Source organism: Jaculus jaculus, chromosome 7, assembly GCF_020740685.1.
Source record: "Jaculus jaculus isolate mJacJac1 chromosome 7, mJacJac1.mat.Y.cur, whole genome shotgun sequence".
Taxonomy (NCBI): domain Eukaryota; kingdom Metazoa; phylum Chordata; class Mammalia; order Rodentia; family Dipodidae; genus Jaculus; species Jaculus jaculus.
Window position 1 is genome coordinate 124455221 of NC_059108.1, and position 25571 is coordinate 124480791.

The following is a 25571-nucleotide window of genomic DNA, read 5'->3' on the forward strand; positions in this document are numbered from 1 at the left end:
CTAGGAGTGCTATAGCTGGGTCATATGGTAGATCAATCTTTAGCTGTTTTAGGAACCTCCACACTGTTTTCCACAATGGCTGGACCAGATTGCATTCCCACCAGCAGTGTAGAAGGGTTCCTTTTTTTCCACATCCCCGCCAACATTTATGATCATTTGTTTTCATGATGGTGGCCAATCTGACAGGAGTGAGATGGAATCTCAATGTAGTTTTAATCTGCATTTCTTTTTTTTAAAATATATTTTATTTATTTATTTGAGTGAAAAAGAGGTAGAGAGAGGGAATGGGCGCGCCAGGACCACCAGCCACTGCAAACAAACTTTACATGCATTTCCCCCCTCCCCCTGTGCATCTGGCTTACGTGGGTCCCGGAGAATCAAACCAGAATCCTTTGGCTTTGCAGGCAAGTGCCTTAACCGCTAAGCCATCACTCTAGCCTGAAACTACCGTTTTTAATTACTCATTGTGCTAGACATTTTGCTAAGGTGATAATGAACATTTCTGTATAGTACTCATGAAATAGGTATTATTGGTGCCATTTTACAGATATGGAAACTTAGTTCCAGACAGGTTGAATAACTACATTGGGATTAGGGTTACACTGAAGCAGCTGCTTCTTGTTTGCTTAAAGTCAATTTTTCTAGCTAGAGGCAAAACCTAAGTAGGACTCTTGTTTCTTGACCCTGACCTCAGTTGATCACTTTTTTTTTTAACCTCAATATTCATTTTCTGTGGTCATTTTGTCTCACTTACTCTCTACCCATTTAATTTCACTGAAATTGAATAAATTAGAAGGAAGGGTGGTTTAAAGTTGGGGGTTTTGGTGAGTTTTTAAAGTTTATTTTTAAGTAGGCAGCCTTCCCAGCCTGACCGGGAATGTAGCAGGCCTGAGAACCAGGAAGTGACACAGACCTGTTTATACCTTCCCACATGGGAGCCTTTGGAAAGCCATTCCCAGAGATGGTGGAAAGCAAACAGCATTCCAGCAGCCCTGTCCCTTTGGTTGGCTGTTTTTGACCTAGAGGAGGCGTTTCCTGCACAGCTGTAAGTACTTTGCAAACCAAAATCCAGGTCCTTGCACCCCTCAAATGAAGTCATAGAGACGCTTACTTCTTGTTCCAGATAGCAGCATTCTGTGGTTGTAAGCAGATTAAAAAAGTCATATACCGCATCCTTTTTTGGTGAATTGTTTTCCTATTTCTTTATAAGTAAACAGCTCTCTATATGCAGAAGACTGACTATCCTGGGAGCTTGCTAAGATGTGTCAGTTCAAGGTCTCACTCAAAGCTTTCTTCTTCCCTACTTTGCTCCTGTCAGAGGTCTTTCTTCCCAACGCCTTTCAGTTTTCTCATAGCACTTAATTTTTTTTTTCTTTCAGGCTCTAGTAACAATTTAAGTGTCCTATAAGTACATGTGTCATTTCTGTCCAGTATATTGTGAATTCCTTGAGAATAAGAACTGTTCCTCATTTCATCTTTGTGATCACCCAAACCTTGCGCAAAAGATAGCCAGTAAATATTTGCTAAATTGCAGTCCCTGGAAATGTAGAGTCCTAAGAGTCAGTGTGAGCAAGTCAGCTTCCCTAACTTTATTTATTTTTGGTTTTTCAAGGTAGGGTTTCACTCTGGCCCTGGCTGAGCTGGAATTAACTATGTATTCTCAGGATGGCCTTGAACTCACAGTGATCCTCCTACCTCTGCCTCCCAAGTGCTGGGATTAAAGGTGTGCGCCACCATGCCTGGCTTCCCTAACTTTATTTGTAAGGGGGGGAGGGGTGGTATGGATGTCATGCAGGTTGTTTGTTCAAGTTAGCAAAGAATTGAAAACATAGACTCAGAGGGGTAAATTATGAATTATAAGGTTTATTTTAGGGAAAATTAGGATCCAGAGGGAAGGCAGCTAGAAGACCCAAGCCAAAAGAAGTTCTCCCTTGTTGCTGGAAAGGAGATAGGAAGTGGAGAAAGTATCTCTCCCTATTGCATGCCACACACACACACTCTGTCTTTTCAACCCCTCTCCCCCACCCTCAGCAAGGCAAAGGAGCCCAAACCACAAGATCACCCCTCACTTAGGGGGACAGAGAAGTCTAAGAGATGGTCAAAGACTCTGAGCTTAAAGAGAAACATCACATGTAACAAAGCAAGAATACATCCCAAAACAAAGGCAGGAAAGTGCCCAGACAAAAAGAAATCCTTCCCCTTAAGAGGCTTGGGTGAGCCTGCCATCAATCTGTATCCGGAAGGGGCCAGCCTACCTAGGTGTGCTAAGCCTGGGGAAATGCAAAAGCAGGAAGCACTGCTGAGTTGTTGCTTGTAGCCATTTTGAATGAGACTGAGTCAGATATGGGTTCTAGTCTTACCAGGGCAGGCAAGGTGGCATTGCTTTGGGCCTCTGTCCCTTGTGGATTGCCTATAAAAGACTGTTTTGGGTGGGCATGATGGTACACGCCTTTAATCCCAGCCACTCAAGAGGCAGAGGTAGGAGAATTACTGTGAGCTGAAGGCCATCCTGGGACTACAGAATAAATTCCAGGTCAGCCTAGGCTAGAGTGAGACCCTGCCTTGAAAATGCAAAAAAAAAAAAAAAACAAAAAACCTAAAAGAGGCTTATTGCTCATATTCTCCTTCCTAAGCCTTTTCATTCAGCTCTGCTGGGAGCAAGCACAGGGTATGCTTTACATGTAAGATGTGTCCCTGGCCATAAACAGTTGTGGATGCTGCCACCAAACCGCTGTTCTGTTCCTTGGCCACAGCTTGAGGTGTTACCCTCTTTTCCTCCTTGTTTTGTATCTGTTGCTGCTTTGCCATTTTGTGTGTTCTGCGCAAGTCTTGTTGGACTCACCTTTCCCCCCTTCGTGGGTGTGGGGGATCAGACATGCTGGTGGTCCCTGCAGGCATTGATGGACCTGTGTAGGCATTGAAGAAAGCCTAGTAGCTGAAATGGCTTCAGAGAGGGATGTGTTTGGTTGTCTCAAGCTGGAATTGAGCTTGACTATTAGGAAAACTAAAGAGCAGAGAACCAAGGTAGAGAAAGACTTGTAGATTCCTGATATTCCACTTTATCTATAGATAGAGCCATGCCACCTTTTTAATAGAGGGGGAGAGGAGGAAAATACATCCTAGGGCTCTCAGACACTGTTAACTATTTTTGTCACAAACAGGTACTTAATTATTAAGTTTTTAGTAGAATAGGGATAGTTTAAGTGCCTTAAAAATAGTTTTGGAATTTGTTTGGGAAGAACTTCTGAGGTTCACTTGTGTAACCCATTGGCCCTTCTGAACTGACCTTGTGTCCAGAGCTGCTTCACAGGACATTTGTTTCCCAACCAGCTGAAAAAGGGTGCCTTTTGAAAATCCACTGGGGGTCAACCACAGCCTGCTAGAACAGGAACGGGCCCTGGCCAGCATTAATTTGAATGTCCAGTTTCAGATACCATCCTCTGCCTTGTGCATTTTTTTTGCAGGCTGATCTGGAATTCACTGTGTAATCTCAGGGTGGCCTCAAACTCATGGCACTTCTCCTTTCTTTGCCTCTGAGTGCTAGGATTAAAGGCATGTGCTACCACAGTCTGTCTTGTGCTTTTTTTTTGTAATGTGAGAGAGAATTGGCATGCTAGGGCATCCAGCCACTGAAATTAAACTCTAAATGTGTGTGCCCCTTTATGCACATGGGTGAGCTTGCACGCTTGTGTTACTGTACATCTGGCTTACATGGGACCTTAAGAGTTGAACATGAGTCCTTAGACTTTGCAGGCAAGCACCTTAACCGCTAAATCATTTCTCCAGGCCTATCTTGTGCTTTTTACAAACACCTCAGATGTTCCAATGAGTTCAGTATGATTTATCCAGTTTACCGATGAAAACTGAAAATAACTTGTTTTAGACTATTCAGTTAATGCCCAAGCAGACCAAATATTAGTCTGGTTTACCTCACTGTCCCTGAGAGATACTTAGTTGAACTATTTCCTTCCACTGATGAAATAGGAATGGGAAGTGAAGTTTTTGTCATAGGTAATCCCATTAGCCCACAGTGAGCTGGGTCCTAAAAAAGTGGCTTCTGAGGTTGAGGTAGGAGGATCACCATGAATTTGAGGCCATCCTGAGACTACAGAGTGAATTCCAGGTCAGCCTGGGCTAGAGTGAGACTGTACCATGAAGAAAAACCAAAAAAGGAAAGAAAAAAGTGGCTTCTGTATTGAGGGTGAAAGGTTATGTCAGTCTGAGTTTTCCTGCCCCCAAGCACTCTCTTCTTATTCTCCTGAGTGTTTCTTGCTTTGTTCTCCTCTTGTATCCTTTCCTCTTGCTCTGTGCGTGCGTGTGTGTGTGTGCACACACACACACACACACAGACACACACACACACAGTTTTTGTTGTTGTTGTTGTTGTTGTTGTTGGGCATTTGTTATTTTTGGAAAGCATTTTAAGAACAGTGTGTACTGGATAGCCAGCACAAATGTGCTTGTGGATTGATTAAGCTGTAAATGGGAAAGTGAATTCTTTTGGGTGTGTTGCAGTGTAGAGGGAGATTGGTGAGACTGGTAGAGACTGGACTTAGAAGATGAGGTGGAAAAGGACTCCTCCTTTAGAACAGTGAGGATAGATTTAACATTTCCTCCTTCCATTCAGAATTTCTGTTGACTTACGTTGTCCAAGGAAGTATTTTTAGGGACCATCCAGGTCCATCCCTTGAACCTGGTTGTCTACTCTGTCAGATTCCTGCTATTAGGTTCTAGAAGAAAGGTATTGGAGTTTGTGAAAAGAGAGGACTTAAGGAGGGCAAGGAATGTGTCTGCTCGTATTCCTGTTTGCAAGCAATCTGGGAAATATATTTGTGGGCAGAAGGTCTATGGGTTGGGGCCAGCAATTCTAGGGGAGCAAGACAAGGGTGCAAGGAATAGCGTAGCAAGTTAAGAAAGCCCCTGGTAGTATGTAGATGGCTCAAAAGAAAGGCTGAGGGTGGTTTTTCTGATTTGGCGGGGATGGAATTTCAACAGAAGTTTGGGTTTGGGGCTCATAGGTAGGAGTTGTACACCTCTCTCAGCACCCAGGAGACTTAATGAGGCAGGAGGATTCAACCAGCCCAGGCTGTCCTGTGTCTCCCTCACAAACACATAAAAATAAAAATGGATAGTATAATGTTAGGCCAAAGGACCTCAAATTCCAGTAGAAGAATTTGTGGCTGTTGAAGCACTGAAATGCTAATGGCTGGCACTAGGGAAACAGGTTAGTGAGTAGGAGGAGGAGGGAGTTACTGTTCACAGGGGGAAAACAAGAGACCCACTAAAGCTAATACCTCCTTTTTGGAGTGTGTAGTAGAAGGTATTCAGATGCCTTTCAAGGTATTGTTGGCTCATTTCAGAGTGAATGGGAGTAAAAGAGGGAAGCAGTTTCAGTCTCTCTTAAGAAAGTGAGGAGTAAGAAAGGGTCCGGGTAGCTTTGGCTATGCTAGTCACTTCTCTTACCATCTCCTAGAGAACTTTGGACTTACCCTTCATTACACTGGTTAAATTCATATACATACACACACACACACACACACACACACACACACACACACACACACACGTATATGTATAATTTATGAGAGAGAGAGAGAATGGGCATGTCAGGGCCTCTAACCACTGCAAATTAACTCCAGACACATATCCCACCATGTGCATCTGGCTTTATGTGGGTACTGGGGAATTGAACCAGGGTCCTTTGGGTCCTTAGGCTTTGCAGGCAAAGCCTTAACTGCTGAGCCACATCTCTGGCCTTACACTGGTAAAATTCTGTTCACACTTTGGAAACCGGTCTTTGTTCTTTCCCATCACAAGGCTGCAAGGAGATTGGTGAATATGGTTGGTCAGAAGAACCTTAAACTGTTTGGTTCTAGACTATCACTCCTTCTCTACTTTCTAGATTAGTTTGAGGCAAGAAAAGGATTGAAGTTGGTTTTTTTCTTCCAGTTCCCTTTGCTAATAAATGGGCAGGTGATTCATGGGTTAGCAAATAATTTGTCTTAAAAAATTACATGTTAACTAAGGCTGCTTCATGTACTCAGCACCTGCAAGTTAAAACTAACTGAGCTAGGCCCCTCTTGACTACACAGAAGAGAGCACAGTGTGACATGACTCCACACCTCCAGCTGGACTGTGGCATTCTCCACAGGGGTATGCCCAGGGCATCCGCCTGGTCTGCCTAGGAAACAGTGCCTCACTGTTTTGAGACTTGAGTCCACCTGCTGCTGCCATCTCAAATGTGGAGTCAGTTCAGGGCACCTTGAATCTTAGCAGGCTGTGGGGTTAAACTGTAACATGCAACTGCAAGCAGATAAACCATGTGAGCTTTAGTTGCAGGTTCTCCCTAGTAGAAGCCAGCCTGTTTCTCCTGTAGTCTTTCGATATCTTGGCCTGTACACAGAAACCCCAGGTTAAGTTTATATAGCTTTTCCTCACTTTTTTTAAATTAATTAATGTATTTATTTGAGAGTGACAGACAGAGAGAAAGACAGATAGAGGGAGAGAAAATGGGCGTGCCAGGGCTTACAGCCTCTGCAAACAAACTCCAGACGTGTGCACCCCCTTGTGCATCTGGCTAATGTGGGACCTGGGGAACTGAGCCTCAAACCAGGGTCCTTAGGCTTCACAGGCAAGCGCTTAACCGCTAAGCCACCTCTCCAGCCCATTCCTCACTTTTTTGTACTGTGTAAACATCACCCAAACCTAGTAAGCATCAATGCTGTCCCCAAATATGAGGTAAGCGACTTCCCTGAAGTCAGAAGTACGGCTCAAAGGCATGTGGACCAGAAGTGAGAGTTTATATTCGTTCAGCAGAATGCAGTCGCCTAGCCTAACTTTGTTGTGGATTTGCAGGTGTCAGTGGCTACCTCTGTTCTTGTGGGGCCAAACAGTCTGGCTCAGGAGCTTTATTCTACTGCCCACTTCTGGAGCAGTAGCCATGTTTGCAAAGAAAGAAATGAAAAGTGCAGGGTTCCTATGTCTCTTCCTGCCTTGTGTTCTAGAGAGGAAAGCAGCTGCTTAAGAAGGACCTGAGAGTTGGGAGAGATGCTCAGCAGTTAAGGTGCTTGCCTGCAAAGCCAGAGGACTCAGGTTCAAGTCCTCAGGACCCACATAAGCCAGATGTACAAGGTGGCATGCATCTGGAGTTCATTTGCAGTGGCTGGAGGTCCTGGTGTACCCATTCTCTATTTCCCTCTTTCTCTCTTTCTCTCAAATAAATAAATGGATAAATAACAAATTAAAGATCTGGATTTTTTAAAAAGAAAAGTAGAATGAGTGAATTCTGTAGCTGAGACTAAAAAGAAAAAAAAAACAAAACTGATAAATGACCTAAGAGTCATTTTCAGATATGGAAGCCAAAGCCAGTGAAATTTTATGATCAGCCTGTTGGCTGGTGGCAGAAGAGGGGCTAAAGCAGGCCCAGACCCTTTTTCTCTTCTTACACATTCAGCGTTGTATTTCTATGAGGATAGATGAGTGCTAGCTTTAAAAATGAGACGGTGTTTTTAGTCCCAGCACTTGGGAGGCTAAGGTAGATAGATTGCTGTGAGTTGGAGGTGCACACACTCTCTTTCTCTCTCTCATAAATCAATAAAGTATTTTTAAACGTCCATGTTCAAAGCAGACCATTGTTTTAAATGATTAGATTTATTGTATAATCTTCCCTCCCCCCATGTCTGGGTTATTCCATATTGGGTGATACTCTAGAATCTTATGGGTTGACTTACTTTTCTGTGTCACTTCTTAGGCAGTAACTCTAGACCATCCTTTTACATAAATATTCCATTGACTACCCTCCATTTATCGTTTCTTGGTTTTGCAAAGTCCCCCACTTTCTGCATTGTATTCTTGATCAGGTCTTAGGTTTCATGGTGAAATTAGCTCCTTGGCTCTGGTGCCCATCTTCCCCCCAGTTCTGGCTCCTCCCCACAGTATTTATGAATTTGGCCAACATTGGTCATCTTTTTGTCAGGTCTCAGGCCTAGCTCTTGAGAGTTCCAAATACAGTAATTCATAGTCTTTGCCTTCAAGAAACTCTCAGTCTGGTAAGGTGAGGCAGGTAAGCAATAAGCTCACTAGTCTTTTAAGGTGCAGTAGTAGCAGGGTGCTAAGAAGCCAGGTCTCCTGGGGATGGCCGTGATGGGAAATGCCAGTAAAGGAGTCTTCTTGAAGATGACTTGAGTGTTGAACCCTTCATGTGACTATTCTTGAGACTTATTGAGGAGAGATGTGGTCTATATAGGAATATGGTTCAGTAGGTAAAGTGCTTGCTATGCAAGCATGAGGATCAGAGTTTAATCACCAGCACCAGGCATTGTGGTACGTGCCTATAATCCAAGCACTGGGGAGGTGGAGACAGAAAGATGTGTGCAAGTGTGTAAAATAAGACATTTAAGATTATGGTCAGGTGATCCCAGTACTCAATAAGTGGCTAGAGTTGGAGAATTTCTATGAATTTAAGTCCAGCCTGGGCAAAAGAGTGTGTTCCTGATTAGCATAGGCTAGAGTTAAACCCTTCCTCAACAAACAAAACAAAATGTTGCTTACAACATCTCTTCTCTGTTCCCTGCTAACTGTCTAAAACCCCTTCCAGAGAGATCTTTAATGAATTTAGTCTTGTAATTACCTGCTTGTCACCCACGTGAGTACTACCTGCTTTCCAGGGTAGCCTTTAAACTCCTTGGCTTGGCTCTCCCTAGTCTCTGCCAGGAGTACTAGCTCTAGTACTCTAGTCCATTTGTATTTGGTGCCCCTTGTTTTACCCCCCCCATACACACACACTACACAATATGTAAGACTGAGCCTCACATCAGTTCCTCTGGGTGGGATTTCCTGACTCCCTACACTTAATATATGTAACATCACCGGATGTAGCCTCCTCTACTCACCCCTTAAATATTCACGTGCTCTCATGTGTCACACACACAGATGGCATTCTTGATGGTTCCCAGTTGTTGCCCTGAGGAAATGACAAATCCTCATAGTGTTATTTGATGTGGACACATCTGAAATGGTAGCATCACAGAGCTCATTGTTAATCTGTCAGTAGCCAGCTGGGGCCTCGGGAACATCCTTTAGCCTTTTGGGGCCTTGGTTTTGACATCTGTGAATGAGAAGCAACTAGAAGGTCCTTATTGCTCCGGTCTTCTTGGTGATTATGACAGCAGTGGCAGCAAGGGGAAAAATTACATAGGGCCAGACACTTTGCCAAGCACTTTGCCTGAGCCTAATCCTTACATCAGTGCTGTTTCACAGAGGGGAAACTGAGGCTAAAAGAGGTTCAGTGTCTTTACTACAAGTTCCACAATAGAGCAAACAGGTTTGAATGTAGGCATTCCAACTCCTATTCTCAGCCATATAAATACACCCACCCTGTGTGCATTTGTATACAATTTTCTGCACTGTTTGCATCATTCATAGGTTCTGCTTCCAGATCTCTCCATGAACTACTCTGTCTATAGTTTTAAAGATTCAGGTTGGAGTTTGGACAAAAGTGGGCATAGAAGATGCCACAGTTAACCACCAGAGGGAAGGGGGTGAAAGAGCAGTGGCTGACTCTGTTCTTGATCCCTAGCTAATGCTTACTGGAGATCCTCATAGCTGCTACCGCTTTGGACTGAGAAAACTCATGTTGTTGATTACATTTACCCACCCAGGAAGGATATGGGACTTGAGTCAAGGCTTCAGACACAGATTAAAGTCAGTTCTGGTTAATATATTTGGTAGAGTCTCAGGGCATCCATTATTAGGGTTGTAGAAAGCAGATCTTCCTTATCTGTGCTTATAAAGCCTTAATAATGGAGAAGGAAATTATGGAATTCTTAAAAAGGAAGTACAATATTATTTAGGATATCTGCTATAGGGCTGGAAAGATGACTTAGTGGCCAAGCCCTAAGTACCCAGGTTCAATTCCCCAGTACCCATGTAAGTCAGATGCACAATTCTAGAGTTTATTTGCAGTGGCTAGAGACCCTATTATGCCCATTCTTTCTTTCCCTCTATCTGCCCCCCTTCTCAAATAAAATAAAATAAATGTGCTTTTTAAAAGAATATTTGCTATAAACTACAATAATTGAATAGCTGGTAAATAAAACCAAATAGCTAAAATAAGCCCACACTATTATACGGTGTCATCAACCCATGTTCTTTCCAAAAGTCATATAAAAAAATAATAAAGTATGGGCTGGAGAGATGGCCTAGTGGTTAAGGCACTTGCCTGTGAAGCCTAAGGACCTAGTTTGATTCTCTAGTATCCACCTAAGTCAGATGTACAAATTGGTGCATGCATCTGGACTTCATTTGCACTGGCTAGAGGCCCTGGCATGCTATTCTCTGTTTCTCTAATAAATAAAGTATTGACTCCTGATTGGTTATTTTTTTAAACGTTTTTATATATTTGCAAGCTGAGAGAGAAAGAATGGGTGTGCCAGGTCTCCTTGCCACTACAAATGAACTCCAGATACATGTACCACTTTGTGCCTCTGGCTTTACATGGGCACTAGGGAATTGAACTCAGGCCAACAGGCTTTGCAAACAAGGGTCTTTAACTGCTGCGCCATCTCTCCAGCCCTGGTTTTTTAATTAACTAATTAATTAATTTTGTTTTTTTGAGATAAGGTCTCAATTTAGCCCAGGCTGACCTGGAATTCACTATGTAGTCTTAGGGTGGCCTTGAACTCATGGCGATTCTCCTACCTCTGCTTACTGAGTGCTGGGATTAAAGATGTGCGTCATGCCCAGCATATTTCTTATTTGTTTTTCCAAAATTTATTTATTTGCAAGCAGAGAGAGATAGAAGAGTGACAGAGAGGGCTGGAGAGATGGCTTAGCGTTAAGGCGTTTGTCTGTGAAGCCAAAGGACCCTGGTTCAATTGTCCAGTGCCCACGTAAACCAAATGCACAGGGGCGCATGCATCTGGAGTTCATTTGCAGTGGCTAGAGGCCCTGATGTGCCCATTCTCTGTCTGTCTTTCTTCTCTCTCTCTCTTTCTCTCTCTCTGCTTGCAAATAAATAAATAAAAATTTAAAAAAACGTTCCAGGGAGGATGGGCACAGCAGGGCCTCTAGCCACTGCAAACAAACTCCAGGTGAATATGCCACTTTGTGAATCTGGCTTTATGTAAGGATACTGGGGAATTGAACTTTGGTTGTTAGGCTTTGCATGCAAACACCTTAGCTGCTGAGCCATCTCTCTAGCCTCTGGTTTTATTTTTTATTTTTTTTTTTATGGTTTTTATATTTTTTTAAGACTACTGTGTAAGTCATCCTGAAACGGCATGAGTGATGGGACTAATTAGCAACTACAGCCTGTCCTCCACCACCCCCATCTTTGTCAGGACAGCTAGCAGAATGTGGCCATTCTGGTCACAGGTGTGTCGGGTGAGCCTTGATTAATTAGTCCATTTTTGAGATTCATGGCTGTCGAGTCAGATCCTCAGGGGTTCCTTCAGCCTCTGACAGGTTAGGTGCCTGTGGCCTTGGCACCCACTGCTGCATTCCTTCTCTAGGTGGTGTATTTCTTTCCCTTTAAGACTCATGCTGTTTCTCTCTCTCTCTCCTTTTTGGTTAGTTGAAGTTGCTCCCGAGTCTAGGTGGGAAAGGCAGAGCCTGACTCAAAGCATAGCGCCCCCTTGTCATTAGCTGCCTCTCTGCTGGAGCCTTCGAGGCCAGCGGTGGGGCAGAGCAGGGAATCTGAAAGCTCCATTAGCGCGGCTGGCTAGTCAGCTCATGTCCAGGTGAGCTAGGGCTGTCTCCTGACCTTTTCAAAAGGGACTGGCTCCTGGGTGGGATGCTGATGGCGGCTGGCTTCAAGCCCTGGCAGTTTCCCAGGAAGACCTGAGAAGCTACTTCTGTGCTTGTCTCTTCTCTTGGTAGCAGGGATTTAGTTACTAGAATTCTTTCAACTTGATATGTGATTGTCTTCCTTAAAGATTGTTTGCTTTTAACTATCTTATAAAGTTTTCACTTAAGTCCTTGTTTATTTATTTTTATAGGTATATATACCTCTGACTGGCTTTACGATTCTTACTTCTGGATTTAAATTTTTTTCTTTAAATAAAACAAATAAACTTGGACGGATGAAAGATGTGCCATGGCAGGATAGCACCAAAGAGCAGCTCAGCGTTTGCCGTAGCCTCTGTGGGACATGGAGTATTCCTTCCACTCGTGATCCTCAGCACCCTGTTTGGAGATGGATTAGCCTCTGGTAAGTCCAAACCTAGCACCTGTGTGTGGGAGGGAAAGACTTCATGTCAGTATTTCTCCTGGGGTGGCAGTTTTGTTTCTGGCAAGCAGTTGTGGGAAAAGCAGAGGTGGAGGGCTCTTGTGCTATGGTACGAATAGCAGGGAGCCAGTCCTGGGGTCTTGTCTAATGAGCCAACAGTAGAGAGTGGTGGGGGAGCCTACTGACATCTTTTATTTTTCCCCTCTCAGCTGTTGTCATCAGTGGGACAGAGATCTGGGATTCTGAGCATGATATATAGGAAGAAGACAGGCTTTGCAGTCAGACTGCCTGTGTACAATGGCCCATTTCTGCTGCTTGCTGAACAAGCGCTGGACTTGGCTGCTATTAGCCTCCAGCCTCCTCGGCTCAGAGTGGCATAATAGTAGTATCCATCTTACAGGGGTTTGTGAAGGTGTTCAGACAGCACCCTAAACAATGATGCTTCACTCTCTTAGTTTGTTTGTTGTCTTTCTCTCAGACTGGCTGGATAGTTGAAGTATTGTGATTTAGTGAAGTGGGACCCAGGAACTGACCACAGACATGATTTTGGACAAGCCATTTAATTATTCTGTGGCTCAATTTTTCCACCTGTTAACTGAAAGTTTACCCTTAGCTCCCTCCATCTGTACTGTCATGATTCTAATGACTTTTTGGTTGGGGATGGAAAGCTGGAATGTCTCTAGCTGAGGCTGGAAGTACAGCAGTGAGCCATTTTGAGTTTGTATGGTTCTTATTACCTTCAATAGTGCTCTGAAGTTCTGCTCACTTGTCTTTGTCTTCACACTTTACCAGAAAGGACATACTAAAGTGTATATAGTGTCCACTGAGTGATACATCAGCGCCTCTGTCCCCGTGAGTCCGTGGGATCATTGAAACTCAGTAGTGATGGTATCCCTGCCAGACTTCTTCCAAAAGACCTCGATGGTGGTTTCTTTGGACAACATCCTTGGAGAGGGATCTGAGACCTAGATTCTGGAGGGGGACTTGGTGGTGGTGGGTAGTGGTATGCCATGGCTGTAGAGTGCTATCTCTTTCTTTACCTTTCTGTTGGTTTCCACTGCCCACTTAACCAATTCATACTGATAACGACACAGGCTCATCTAATCTTGTTTTTTTTTTTTTTTTTTTTTTTACCTTCTGAGTTATTGGGAGAAACAATTATTGATTGATTTGTTGTTGTTCCATAATAGCCTTCCCCACCACATACATTTCTTTTTCGCTGTTCGTTTTTGTTTATCAAAGTAGGGTCTCTCTCTGGCCCAGGCTGACCTGGAATTCACTATGTAGTCCCAGGGTGACCTCGAACTCATGGAGATCCTGCTGTCTCTGTCTCCCGAGTGCTAGGATTAAAGGTGTGCACTGCCATGCCCAGCTTCTTTTTCTCCTTTTTTCGTTTGCTTCCACCTCTATGGGTCACACCTTTCCTCCCTAGCTATGAGGAGCCCTGACACAAACCCTCAGGCCCATTGATGGTTGGATCATGGTTGTATGAGGTTTCAAAGGTGAAAGAAGACTAGATTCATGTGCAACAGTATGAAGCAGGGCTTACTTACGGGACTACAGCCAAAGGATACCTCTAGAAGTGTTAATTATAGAAACAGAGTATGAAGGCTAGCTTGCTCACCATTCTAACAGCAAACTATGATGCTCTCTAGGCCAAATCCTTCCAGCTCTCAGGTTCTGTCTCCCTCCCCTCCTTTTATTTCTTGTCCTCCCTCCCTGTTGGTGAGACAGGGTCTTATTGTTAGCTAAGGTTAATCTAGAAAACTCCATGCATGCTACCCTTGAGTTTGAGGTTCTCCTGCCTCTACCTCCCGAATGCCAAGATTAAAGACATAGGCCACTATGCCTGGCTTATCACCGGCTTTTGTGTGGTCTACATGTTAACCATTCTATTTTTAACTGGCTGGAAAAAAATCATAATATTTCATGAAATGTAAAAATGTGACATTCAAATTTCAGTATCTATAAATAAGATTTGATTGGGGCTGGAGAAATGGCTTAGTGTCTAAGGTGCTTGCCTGCAAAGCCAAAGGACCCAGGCAGGTTCGATTCCCCACGATCCATGTAAGCCTGATGTACAAGGGGGCACACGCATCTGGAGTTTGTTTGCAGCAGCTGGAGGCCCTGGTGCACCCATTCTTTCTCTTTCAAATGAATACAAATAAAATATTTTAAAAAGTAAGATTTGATTGGAATATAGCATGTCTTTTAGTATATGTATGTGTGTGTGTGTGTGTGTGTGTATGTATATAAATAAATAAATATATATATATATACACATACACACACACACACACACACACACAATTATCAGGTTTCATCCTGGCTAGATAAAAGGATTAGTATTCTGCAATGTAGAAAAATATATCTGTTTGGCTCGGACAAGATTGGGAAAGTTGGCACTCCCTCTGTTTCCTCTCCCCTGTTGCAGAAGTCCTTCCTCAGCCCTGAGAGCTTCCCTGCTCCATGTATTATAACACATGGAGACGCAGGCAGGAGAGGGTCACTATTACTTAGATCCAGTGTGCCAAGTTGCTGCCAGTGCTTTTCCCTCTCTGGAGTGGCTTCTAGGAGGAGGAGGTACCCATCCCTTTTTCTGAAACCCAGAGCACATCTGCATGGCTGTGACTGCTGTGAGCAGCGTGCCAGGCAAGCTCACTGGGAAACCAAGATTCCCAGATGGCGTGAGGCCAAAAGGCAGTTCTTTGGGGGAAACGCTGCTTCTTCCCCTCTTGCATTTCTTCCCTGGTTCTGTAGCTGCTCCTGAATACCCATTCCAAAGACATATTAATAAGGGTTCTTATAGATTCGGCTTACACTCACTTGTCACGCACATTCATGGTGTGAGAATTCCGTTAGACCACGGACAGATGAACTTTGCCAGAGACAGTGTGCCAGCCCAACCTCCCGTCATAAGCGCCACAGTCATGTTCCAGTCTTGGTCGTAATTTTAGAGTGAATAGAAAAGAATAGTGTGAGGAGGCACTTGAGAGGCCTGGGATAAAATTACATCATGTTTATAGTTGGATTTCCATTGTCTGTTTCCATTTGGGGGGGGAGGGGTGCAGCAGGCTCACTCTAGCCCAGGCTGACCTGGAATTCACTCTGTAGTTTCACGCTGGCCTTGAATTCACAGTGATCCTCCTACCTCTGCCTCCTGAGTGCTGGGATTGGAGGCATGTACCACGCCCAGCTTTTTTTTTTTTTTTTTTTTTTGGTAGGGTAGCCTAACTGACCTTGAATTAGTGATCTTCCTATGTTAGCTAGCTTCTCATATGCTAAGATTACAGACGTGTGCCACCCTACCCAACTGTCATTTCTTTTTGGCTCAAAATTTGAAGTTATAGCAGGAAATTATAGCTTTCCTCTTAGTCTTTCCTTTAAATGAGGAAGATTATTGAAATGATTAACTTTTTAGAAATGGCAAAAGGAAGCATATCTTTTCTTTACACGTAGTCACACCATACTGTGGGAAGACTAAAATTAAAAATAAATTGTATATGCATGCTACTCAATTTGTCTTTCTTGAATTAGAGAGGAACCAAGAGCTCAGCTTCTTCCAGCTCTTTCTCTGTGTGGGTTCTAAGAAACTTTCAGTATGACCTTAGGCAAATCACCTGACCTTTTCATGTTGTCTCCTATTAAACAGAAACAAGTCCTTAAGAATATTAGGTCGTGTGTTGTGTAGACTAATAAAAATGATTGCAGGGCACTTGACATACAAAACATGCAAATATTATTCCCCAATGACAACAACAGAGATGGTGTCTGACTTACTGTTGAGTCATGTTGCACAGGAGACTTCATGCAGATGACAGCCTCTGCTGTCATAAAAACACAAAACTAAGCGTGTCAAGTCACTGGGCTGGGGATACGGGATTTGGGGACAGTGTCAATGATGAACGAGTAAGTTGTTCACATAGCTTGAATATTTCAACCCAGCTAGCCTGCTGTCTCATACAAAAAGTTTTGCTTTAAATTCTCTTTGTTTCAGGATACTGAAAGCTCAGCATTTTCCTTTTCTCTGATATTTCCCTCACCAAAATGTTACCACAACACATTAGACCATGCTAAGTATCACAGTCACCTAAAGCAGTTTTGAAAAAGCTGCCATCCACATTTCTACACAAGGGTAAGAAAGCCAGGTACTTAATTTTTTTTTTTTTAGTAAATTTTTTTTTTTTTCAAAAAAAAAAATTAAGGAGCCAGGTGTGGTGGCACATGCCTTTAATCCCAGCACTTGGGAGGCAGAGGTAGGAGGATCGCCATGAGTTCAAAGCCACCCTGAGACTACATAGTGAATTCCAGGTCAGCCTGGACTAGAGTGAGACCCTCTCTCAAACCCCCCCCCACAAAAATATGCATTTTTTATTTATTTGAAAGAGGGAAGGAGGGAGGGGGGAGGGAATGGGGACACATCAGGGCCTCTAGCCACTGCAATGAGTTACAGACGCACATGCCACCTTGTGCACCTGGCTTATGTGGGCATTGGGGAATTGAACCTGGGTCCTTGAGTTTCGCAGGCAAGCTCCTTAACCACTAAACCATTCCTCCAGCCCAGTACTTTTTTTTGTTGAAGATGGAAAGTGATGAGAGCCAGGTTCTCTGAGAGATGGTGGCTTTGGCCCTAAGTATTGTCGTTGAGGAGAGGTATTGGCAGTTCGCCCTGGCTTACCTCACCATCTCTGAAGGAACTTGGAATCAGGTAATGCACACCATTCTTGGGGCTGGTAGTGACAGGGTGCAGATATGGAGCACCATTTCTGGGTTAGACTCTTGGAACACATGGAGTAGATGAGAGAAAGTGAGGCAGAGAGGTGTTGGGTAGCTTTTTTAGAGACATGATTGTAAGTGGTGGAGTTGGCTGGGGTTTGTGTCCAGTCTGACTCTGCTTATGACTTAGTTAGCATCCTGCTTGCTGAATGACACGCATCTCTGAGACCCATTTATTGATTGATGTACTCATACCAGCCTTTAGAGAATAATTCTGACAGAGGAAGAAAGACCCCATTTCTGCTCTTTCCAGTGGATAAAAAACACACAGGATGGCTTGGAGTGATGGGGCATGCCTTTAATCCCAGTACTTGGGAGGCAGAGGTTGGAGAATCTCTGTGAGTTCAAGGCCAGTCTGAGAGTACAGAGTGAGTTCCAGCTCAGCCTGGGCTAGAGTGAGACCCTACCTCAAAAGATAAGAAAGAAAGGAGCCATCTCTTGGTTCTGTGTTTCCCTTTGTGGTTGTTCTGTTCTTACCCACAATGGTCCTTGGTTGTTTGGTTCCAGTTTAGGGACACAGTTTGCCAAGGCGGTTCTATTCTTGGAAATGAACAATAGAGACCATAGCAAAGTGTTTCTAAATGAGGACGTAGTTCCCAAAACATCCGCAGAGCATCTTCCTGTCAGCTGCAAACCCTACTGACAAAAGTGATGTAATCTCTCCATGGAGTAATTACCTGTGACTATAAAAAGACTTGGGATTGTGGTAGGAGGCTGGATGGGTCATTACTGGATTTGTTGAACCCTCACATCACAAAACGACACTGAGAAATTACCCTCCACAGACTAATTTGTTGTGCCATGTTTAGGCATTACAAGTGCATGGTACTGCCCTTATACTATCTTTAAGAACACCTTCCTGGATCTCAGTTGGTTTAAAGCCCTCATTAAATACAAACTTTGTCTGCTGAGCAATAGTATTCATTACCCTGGCCTAACTTGCCAGCTTAGAGATTATTCTTACCTGTCTACCTTTTCAGCAAAAGGGGATTCACAGAGTGCTAATAAAAAAAAAAATTAGGAAGCTGGGCGTGGTGGTGCATGCCTTTAATCCCAGCACCCGGGAGGCAGAGGTAGGAGTTCAAGGCCACCCTGAGACTAAGAGCGAATTCCAGATCAGCCTGGGCCAGCGTGAGACCCTACCTCAACCCCCCCCCCAAAAAAATTAGGGTTGTTACTCAATTTCTAATGATTGATTGTAGGTAGGTTTTCTAGATGAAGTCTTTGTTACCTCCTACCCACTGGAAGATTCCATTCCTCTGTGTCACTCAGAGCATGAGGCTGCAGAAGGTGTGAGCAGCCTCCCATTCCAGGTGGCCTGTGCTGCTATGGCTGGCTGCCAGGACTGTGGTCAGATAGGAGTGACTCTGGCCTGCCTGCTGTTTACCTTTGGGGCCCAAAAGAACAGTAGTGTTTAGAAGAAGCCTTTCCATGGTGCTGTGTATGTGAGGGGTATGCTGGCAGCTCCAGCCAGTTCAACACAAGGAAATAGGGATTTACTGGTAGAAGAAGTTAAGATTAACACTTTTTAAAAAACTGTCCCTTGCTTGGTAGAATGGGATTTAATTCATATATACCATAAAATTGCAAATACCACCTATAGTTCTCAGAGCCACTGAGACGTATTCTATCTAGCTGTCATTTGGCTTCACCACCCGCCTTGGTTTTTAGAGAGGCAGTGTAGTCTGACTGCCTAGAGCCAGGTCGTCTGTGTTTGAGCACTTCCTCCACTGCTTGCTACCTGCGTTACTTGGGAGATTTTTTCCAGATCTTCCTGCATTTCCCCAGAATGGTGATACACTAGCACCTAATTCATAAGAGCACTGTGATGATTAAATAAAATAGCATATGTAAGCACTTAGAGAACTGCCTGGCACATACGGAAGTAATTCTGTATTGGGAGTTCAGATTCTAGCTCCAGTTCATGGCATTCCACACTTGAGCGTTTATGATACCACGGCTCATGGGTTTGGACAGCTGCAGGGGTTAGATGTTCCTTGTTCCTTCTGCATCTCTGAGATTCTTTTGATTCAGTTAAGTATAGTACAGTAGAGTTAGACCCCTTATAGTCATGTGGTTCCCTTAAGGGTCAATGCTGCATGTCGGCATCCTGCTCATGAGCATACATGGAACAAAGTGAGTAAAGCCTTCGTTTGAGTTGTTGGTGCCTGCAGGTGCCCGGGTGATACCTAGGTGGTCACACAGCCAGCCACCCCATGAGTGAGGTTTTGTGTTGGTAGTTCAGAGCTGCTACGTGTTAGGATTTTGGGAGTCATTGTTAAAACCTTACGTGTTAAGTTTGAAAATGCTAAGCGTAGGCTTTTAAAAACAGTATATTTCAAAGCTGGAGAGATGGCTCAGTTGTTAAAGGAGCTTTCTTGCAAAGTCTGACAGCCTGGGTTTGATTCCCTACTACCCATTTAATCCAGATGCAGAGTGGCACATGCCTCTGGAGTTTGCTGCTGTCGGAAACCCTGGTGAGCCTATTCGTTCTCTCTCTCTCTCTCTCTCTCTCTCTCTCTCTCTCTCTCTCTCTCTCTCTCTTTCTCTTTTCAAATATTTTTAGTTATTTGCAAGCAGAAAGAGAGAGAGTGCATGTGCATACCAGGGTCTCTAGCCACTGTAGACAAACTCCAGAGGCATGTGCCACTTTGTGCATCTGGCTTTATGTGGGTCCTGGAAAACTGAACCCAGGCTTTCAACTTTGCAAACAAGTACGTTTAATCACTGAGCCATATTTCCAGCCCCCCTTTCTCTCTCTCGCTCTTTCTCTTTGCAAGTAAATAATAATATTTTTTAAAAAATAGTTTATTTTGTCAGCATAGTTGTATGATTTAAGGATTGCACTTTAAAAGATTCCAGAGCACATCTGGAAGAATGGGAATTAAAAGAAATAGTCTCTTGCTGGGTGTGGTGGCACACACCTTTGATCCCAGCACTTTGGAGGCAGAGGTAGGAGGATTGCCATGAGTTCAAGGCCACCCTGAGACTACATAGTGAATTCCAGGCCAGCCTGGGCTGGACTGAAACCCTACCTCAAAGAAAAAGAAAAAAAGATATGGTCTCTTGTGTTTTTTTTGTCTCCCCTTCCCCCTCTTTTTTGGGGAGGGGGGTTTTCGAGTATGAGGCCAGCTGGAGACTACCTAGTGAATTTTCCAGGTCAGCTTGGGCCTAGAGCAAGACTCTACCTCGAAAATTTAAAAAAAAAAAAAAAAGTTTTGTGTTTTGTTTTGACATTGCAACCCCTTTGGAAAGCACAGAATGGGCCTTGAGTTGGGGCTGAGGACAGTAGGGTTATAACACCTACTGTAGTCCTTGGTGCTCTGAGTAACAAGCAGCACTTTATGAAATACTCTTCACGTGGAGCAGACACATGTCTCCTTCAGAGAGGGTGGCCCGTGTGTAGTCACGGGCTTGAGTTCCGCCTTGTTGACGCAGAAGTGGCTGCAGGCAGGAGAGAGTATTCTGGCATTGTTGCACGCAGGCAGGAACACAGTGAGGGCGTGAGGCGGCCTCTGTGTTCAGAGCATGGGCTGAGGTGCACAGAGGCCTGGGGAGAACGGCCTCTCCCCTTCCCAGTTGATCTTACTACTCTCAGAAACTGGATTGCAAAGAACCCAGTGGTGTCTTGAGCCAATTTAGCACACCTAAGGCATCTTGATATCTGTGCAATCACTTAAACTTGCTGATTCCTGGCCTGTGAAGTTACCTGGAGACTTCTTGTGGCTGAATAGCAAACCCTCTGGTTTATATTCTCACGCAGCAGACTCTTGGTTTCTGAGCTTTTATTTGACATGAATTTTGGGGTTTGAGTTCTTTTGTGTCTGTGCCTCTCAGTTGCTAGTTCTTGAATTTTTCCCCCCTTCAGGCTCAGTCTCTCTTTTTTTTTTTGGAGGGGAGGGAGGCTGGGCAGGGTTGGAACTCACTCTGCATGGGGCCCTAGCCCCAGTCTGGCCTCAAAACTCATGGCAATCCTCCAACTTCTGAGGTATGTGCCACCATGCCAAGCTCACCTTCTTGTTCTTAATGTATTTGTCCAAAAGCTGGTTGAAGGTGGGAACAATGTCAGTTATATGCTGTGCTTCGCTGTAGTCAGGCCAATAGGCATCCCAGGTAGACCCGTCAGGTTACGTTCTGGTGACAGTGCACCATAGGTGGGGTTTCCTCATGGAAGGATTATGCAGAAGTATGATTTGTCCTCTGTGTGAGAACATGCAGGACCAAGTAGATTTATGGTTTTTCATAAGGTCCTTGTTCCCAGCCTTCTGGCCAGGGAATTAAGAAACATGTGAAAGCATCTTCAGGCTGTGGGGTCTAAGTGATAGGGAAAGGAGAGGATGCAGCTGCCTGCTGGGATCCACTGCAGTGTGTGCTCACTTCCAGCCTGGGTAAGGAACTTGAAGCTGGGTGTGGGTCCCCTTAGGCCTTGAGGAGAAAAGGGGAAGGAAATAGGAAAGGTGGGGTATGGAAAAGGGGAGGTCTAGAGGGCGAGGGAGACAGACGCCTTCATACCTGGGAGTACAGGGGAAAGTTGAGGTGTAGGAATGTGGATAAAAAACCATAGCAGCTCTGATCACATCTTGACATTGGGGAGGGCTGTGAAAGTGCTGCTGCATGGATTTGGCTCCTCCCCTGGCTCACCTCTGCAGCTCAACCTCTTCTCCCTCTGTCCCCTTAGAGCCTCTAGCTCTAAAAATCAACATCAAGGGACTGTTTATTGACTCTATATTAGCACCGTTCTTATCCTGTTCTTTCTGTGGCTGGAATCCTACTACTTCCTCTCTTTTTAGGTCTTTTTATTTCCCAAGGTCCAATTCAGTGTGACTTCCTATATAAGACCACCTGTCCCTTACCACTCTAGGGTCCAAGGAAGGAGAGTAGGCTTTGTGCATATGTCTACACTTCATGAACAGAATTAACAGCAGGTCTTAGTCCTGGTCCTTTCTCTTGGGTGAATGCCAGAGTAGTTTTCCTAGGAAAAGGATTCTAATGTCTAGAATCTTGACTTGAAAGGAATGGCCAGGTTAGTCATATTTCTGGGTATTGCAACTTTGGGGAATCTGAACTCTTTGTTCTGCAAATCAGGATACACAAAGAATAGATCTGCTCCAAGCTCGAATGACCCAGACTTGCCCGAGTTGCTGTGGGACAGGAATTTTCATCTTCAGCATTAACTCCTTTATTCAGCAAGCCTGGGCGGATGGCAGAGCTATGGTTTTGTGCTCTGATTAGTCCACAGGTACTTAGTGAGCTCCTGCCTAGACTGTGTCATTTCTGTGAAATTGCCACAGTTCTGATATCTGTTCTGGTAGGGAAGCAATCCCTGTACTGGAGTACTGTTTTGTCCGGGGGGAAAAAAAAATCTACTGGTGCTAGGGACATAACTCAGTGGTTAAATGTGTGTCCTTGTAAAGCCTACTGGCCCAAGGTTCAGTTCTCTAGCACTGGCTTCACTTAAAGCAGATGCAAAGTAGTGTACCTATGGCAGTGGGAGGCAGAGCCAGGAGAATCAGCTGGGCTAGCTAGTCTGACATTCATTTGCAGTGTGGCAGTTCTGTAGCAAGAGATCCTGTCTGAAAACTTGCACACTATAGCACATACACACAAGTAAATAATTTTTTTTGTGTGTGTTTTTGTGGTAGGGTCTCATTCTAGCCCAGGCTGACCTGGAATTCACTATGCAGTCTCAGGGTGGCCTTGAACTCACGGTGATCCTCCTATCTCTGCCTTCCGAGTGCTGGGATTAAAGGCGTGCGCCACCATGCCTGGCTACAAGTAAATAATTTTAAGAAGTGATCTAAGATAACTATACTTTAACTTTTGGAAGGCAAGTATGCTCAGCACTATACCACCAGTGGTACTTCCAGTTTTTTTAAAAAATATTTTATGTAGTTATTTGACAGAGAAGGGGGTCCAGAAAGAGAAAGAGAGAGAATATAGGTGCACCAGGGCCTCCAACCACTGCAAACAAACTCCAGACGCTAGTGCCCCCCTGTGCATCTGGCTAATGTGGGTCCTGGGGAATCAAACCTGGGTCCTTTGGCTTTGAGGCAAATGCCTTAACCACTAAGCCATCCCTCCAGCCCTTTTTTCAGTTTTGAATGAGTGAGATCATTAGGAATATAGCAGGCACAAGTGAAAGAAGAAATGGTATGTACAGATAAAGAATAGAACATCAAATCAGATTGGTGGTGGATGAAGTCCTGGGCAGAGGTCTTTTCAGGTGCGGCTGTACATTTGCAGTTACTCCCATAGGCATTTTTATACCTTGGGATAAACAGTAGTGACCTCTGCTCAAGTCTTAAGATGTACTGGGGGTGGGGCAGGGCAGGTTGCCAGGCAGTCCGTCCGGGAAATGATTTACCTTCTAGCTATCTTAAGGGGACAGTGTTTTCAACTTGGTCTGTAAACAAAACCTGGGTCTGAGACCAGGGGAGGGGGGGTGGGGATGAGGGCCTTACCCCCTGTGGCAGCTAGTCTCAGTCTCTGGGATGAACACAATTACTTTGTGGGAGGAAGGAATGTATTTGAAGCTGAAGGACACGGGGAGGTTCTTTGTGTAATGGCAAAAGGAATTAGTCCCTTTCACAGGAGGGAGCAAAGAGAGAAGCCCACTGCCAAAGCAAAAACTGGCAGCTAAGCAGCCTGGAACCCAGGCAGAACTCGGGCACTTTGTATATTTTAGGGTGGAATTCAGATCGCCCCAAGTGACACAACCTCCAGCCAGGTAGCTGGAAATCCAGGAGCTTTAGTAAAACTCCTGAATCTGTTGGGGGACATCTATTCAAACTGCAGCTCTAAATAAGCTGTAAGAGCACATGACAATTTACTACCATAACTGTGGTACAAATGTACATATAAGGGGCTCCTGACACAGTTTGGGTTGGTCATGGGAGGCTGTACTGAGGGAAAGAAGTCTACACTGAGAGCCAGAGGCAAGCAGGAGTCAGAGTGAAGATGGCGGCGTAGTTAAGAATGCTGTCTCTTCGGCTCGTCTAAGCTTCGTTTAGCCATGAACATGTGCAGTTTTGAGCAAGCTTCTCAAACTCTGTGCATAGTCTTGAATGTAACATTGGATTGGTACTATACACTACATACTAAACGTTGTGTCACTGCTACTATGGGATAGCACTTTGATGTGGCTGCACAGCTAGCATGGTAGGGGTCTTGGAGAGGAGGAAAGTTGGTGAAGCATCTGCTGTCCTTCCCTTTTCTCCGAACTTGCTGTGCCGCTTGTGTTGGACCTGGGAATCTAGTCCACTGTATCCCTAAAGTGGTTTACCCTTGCCTTGGATGCTGAATGTGTTTGCCTTTGTTTTAATAGACTGGGTTCAGAAACTGAGGTTTTAAAAGAGGAAATTGAAGGCTGAAGAGATCGGCTTAGTGGTTAAGGTGCTTGCCTGTGATGCCTAAGGACTCAGGTTCCCCAGGACCCACGTGAGCCAGATGCACAAGGTGGCACACAAGTCTGGAGGTTGTTTGCAGTGGCTGGAGGCACATTCTATCTGTGTGACTCTCTTTCTCAAACAAATAATTAAAAAAAGAAAGAAAGAAAGAAAATTGACATCTAGCCATAGCCAGAATTCAAGAATTTAGACTGAACAATACAAAAAGCAGTTTGGGGAAGCACCCAGAGATGTAGGGTGCTGCTGCTGGAGACTGGTGCCCCTCCTAGCTGAGTGACGGAGCTGTAGGAGTAGAACAAGCCCTGCTGGAGGAGCTGAAGGATTAAAGTAGCAAGAAAATCAGAAGTTAATGGACCATGGTGTTGAGTGAGCCTAAACGGGGAAGTAAAGGGGGTCAGAAGAGAGTAATTTTAAGTATAAGTTGCTTAAGAAGATTTGGGATAATAAGAATAGTAGTTGGATCCCTATTTGCCCATGGAAACAGGAAGTGACAAGTTCAATGAGAGGAGGAGTCAGGACAAGCCCTGAGCCCATGCCCTTCTCCTGCCTCAGCCCAGCCAGCCCATGGAGATGTGTCCAAAAATGATTCCTTATTTTCCTGATGCATTGTGAGAGGTCCCCAGTGGGTCTTGACTGGCATCACAAATTCCATGGGGGAGGCTGGAGGGCATGGGAGTCTCATAATTGATTTGGGGAGGGGAAAAGGTTAGAGGAGCAGCCAACCTCAGGACCATGTGAATGTGTGCCAAGGTTCATCATCTTGCAACCACTCTCCTGGAGTGACTGAGAAAGAGAGGTGAGGACTGTCCAGTTTGATTTGTTGTGAGGTGCAGAGGACAATTGTCACCTTCAGCAGAGATGTGTCTCAAGTTTCTGTAGAGTGGTTTTTAGCAAAGGAACCTTTATTAGGCAGTTCAGAGGCTTTGGTTCAACTGGTTCTTCCCTCTGCATTCAGAAAATTCATTGTTAGACTTTATTATTTATTATTTGTAATGTTGACTTTTTGTTCCTGTGTCGTAAGAATGGCTTTTGCCCAGATTGTAATCACTATTAAGGTTATATATTTTCCTTACAACATTAAAATCAGTGTTCAGTGTTTGGGAGAAAGCACGTTGCAGTAGTAGTGATTGTGGACATTGGCATGAAGTGGGATTTGTCACATG

The 25571-nt window shown here is 44.4% G+C and overlaps 1 protein-coding gene across 1 annotated transcript in view; it reads left to right on the forward strand.

Moving 5' to 3' along the window:
- Positions 1 to 25571, forward strand: part of Susd6 (sushi domain containing 6) — a 118262-nt gene that overhangs the window by 47127 nt on the left and 45564 nt on the right. The window contains exon 2 of the mRNA XM_004649292.2: positions 11997 to 12208. Within this exon, the coding sequence (XP_004649349.2) occupies positions 12088 to 12208 (121 nt within the window). The 5' untranslated portion in view covers positions 11997 to 12087. The remainder of the gene's footprint in view (positions 1 to 11996; positions 12209 to 25571) is intronic.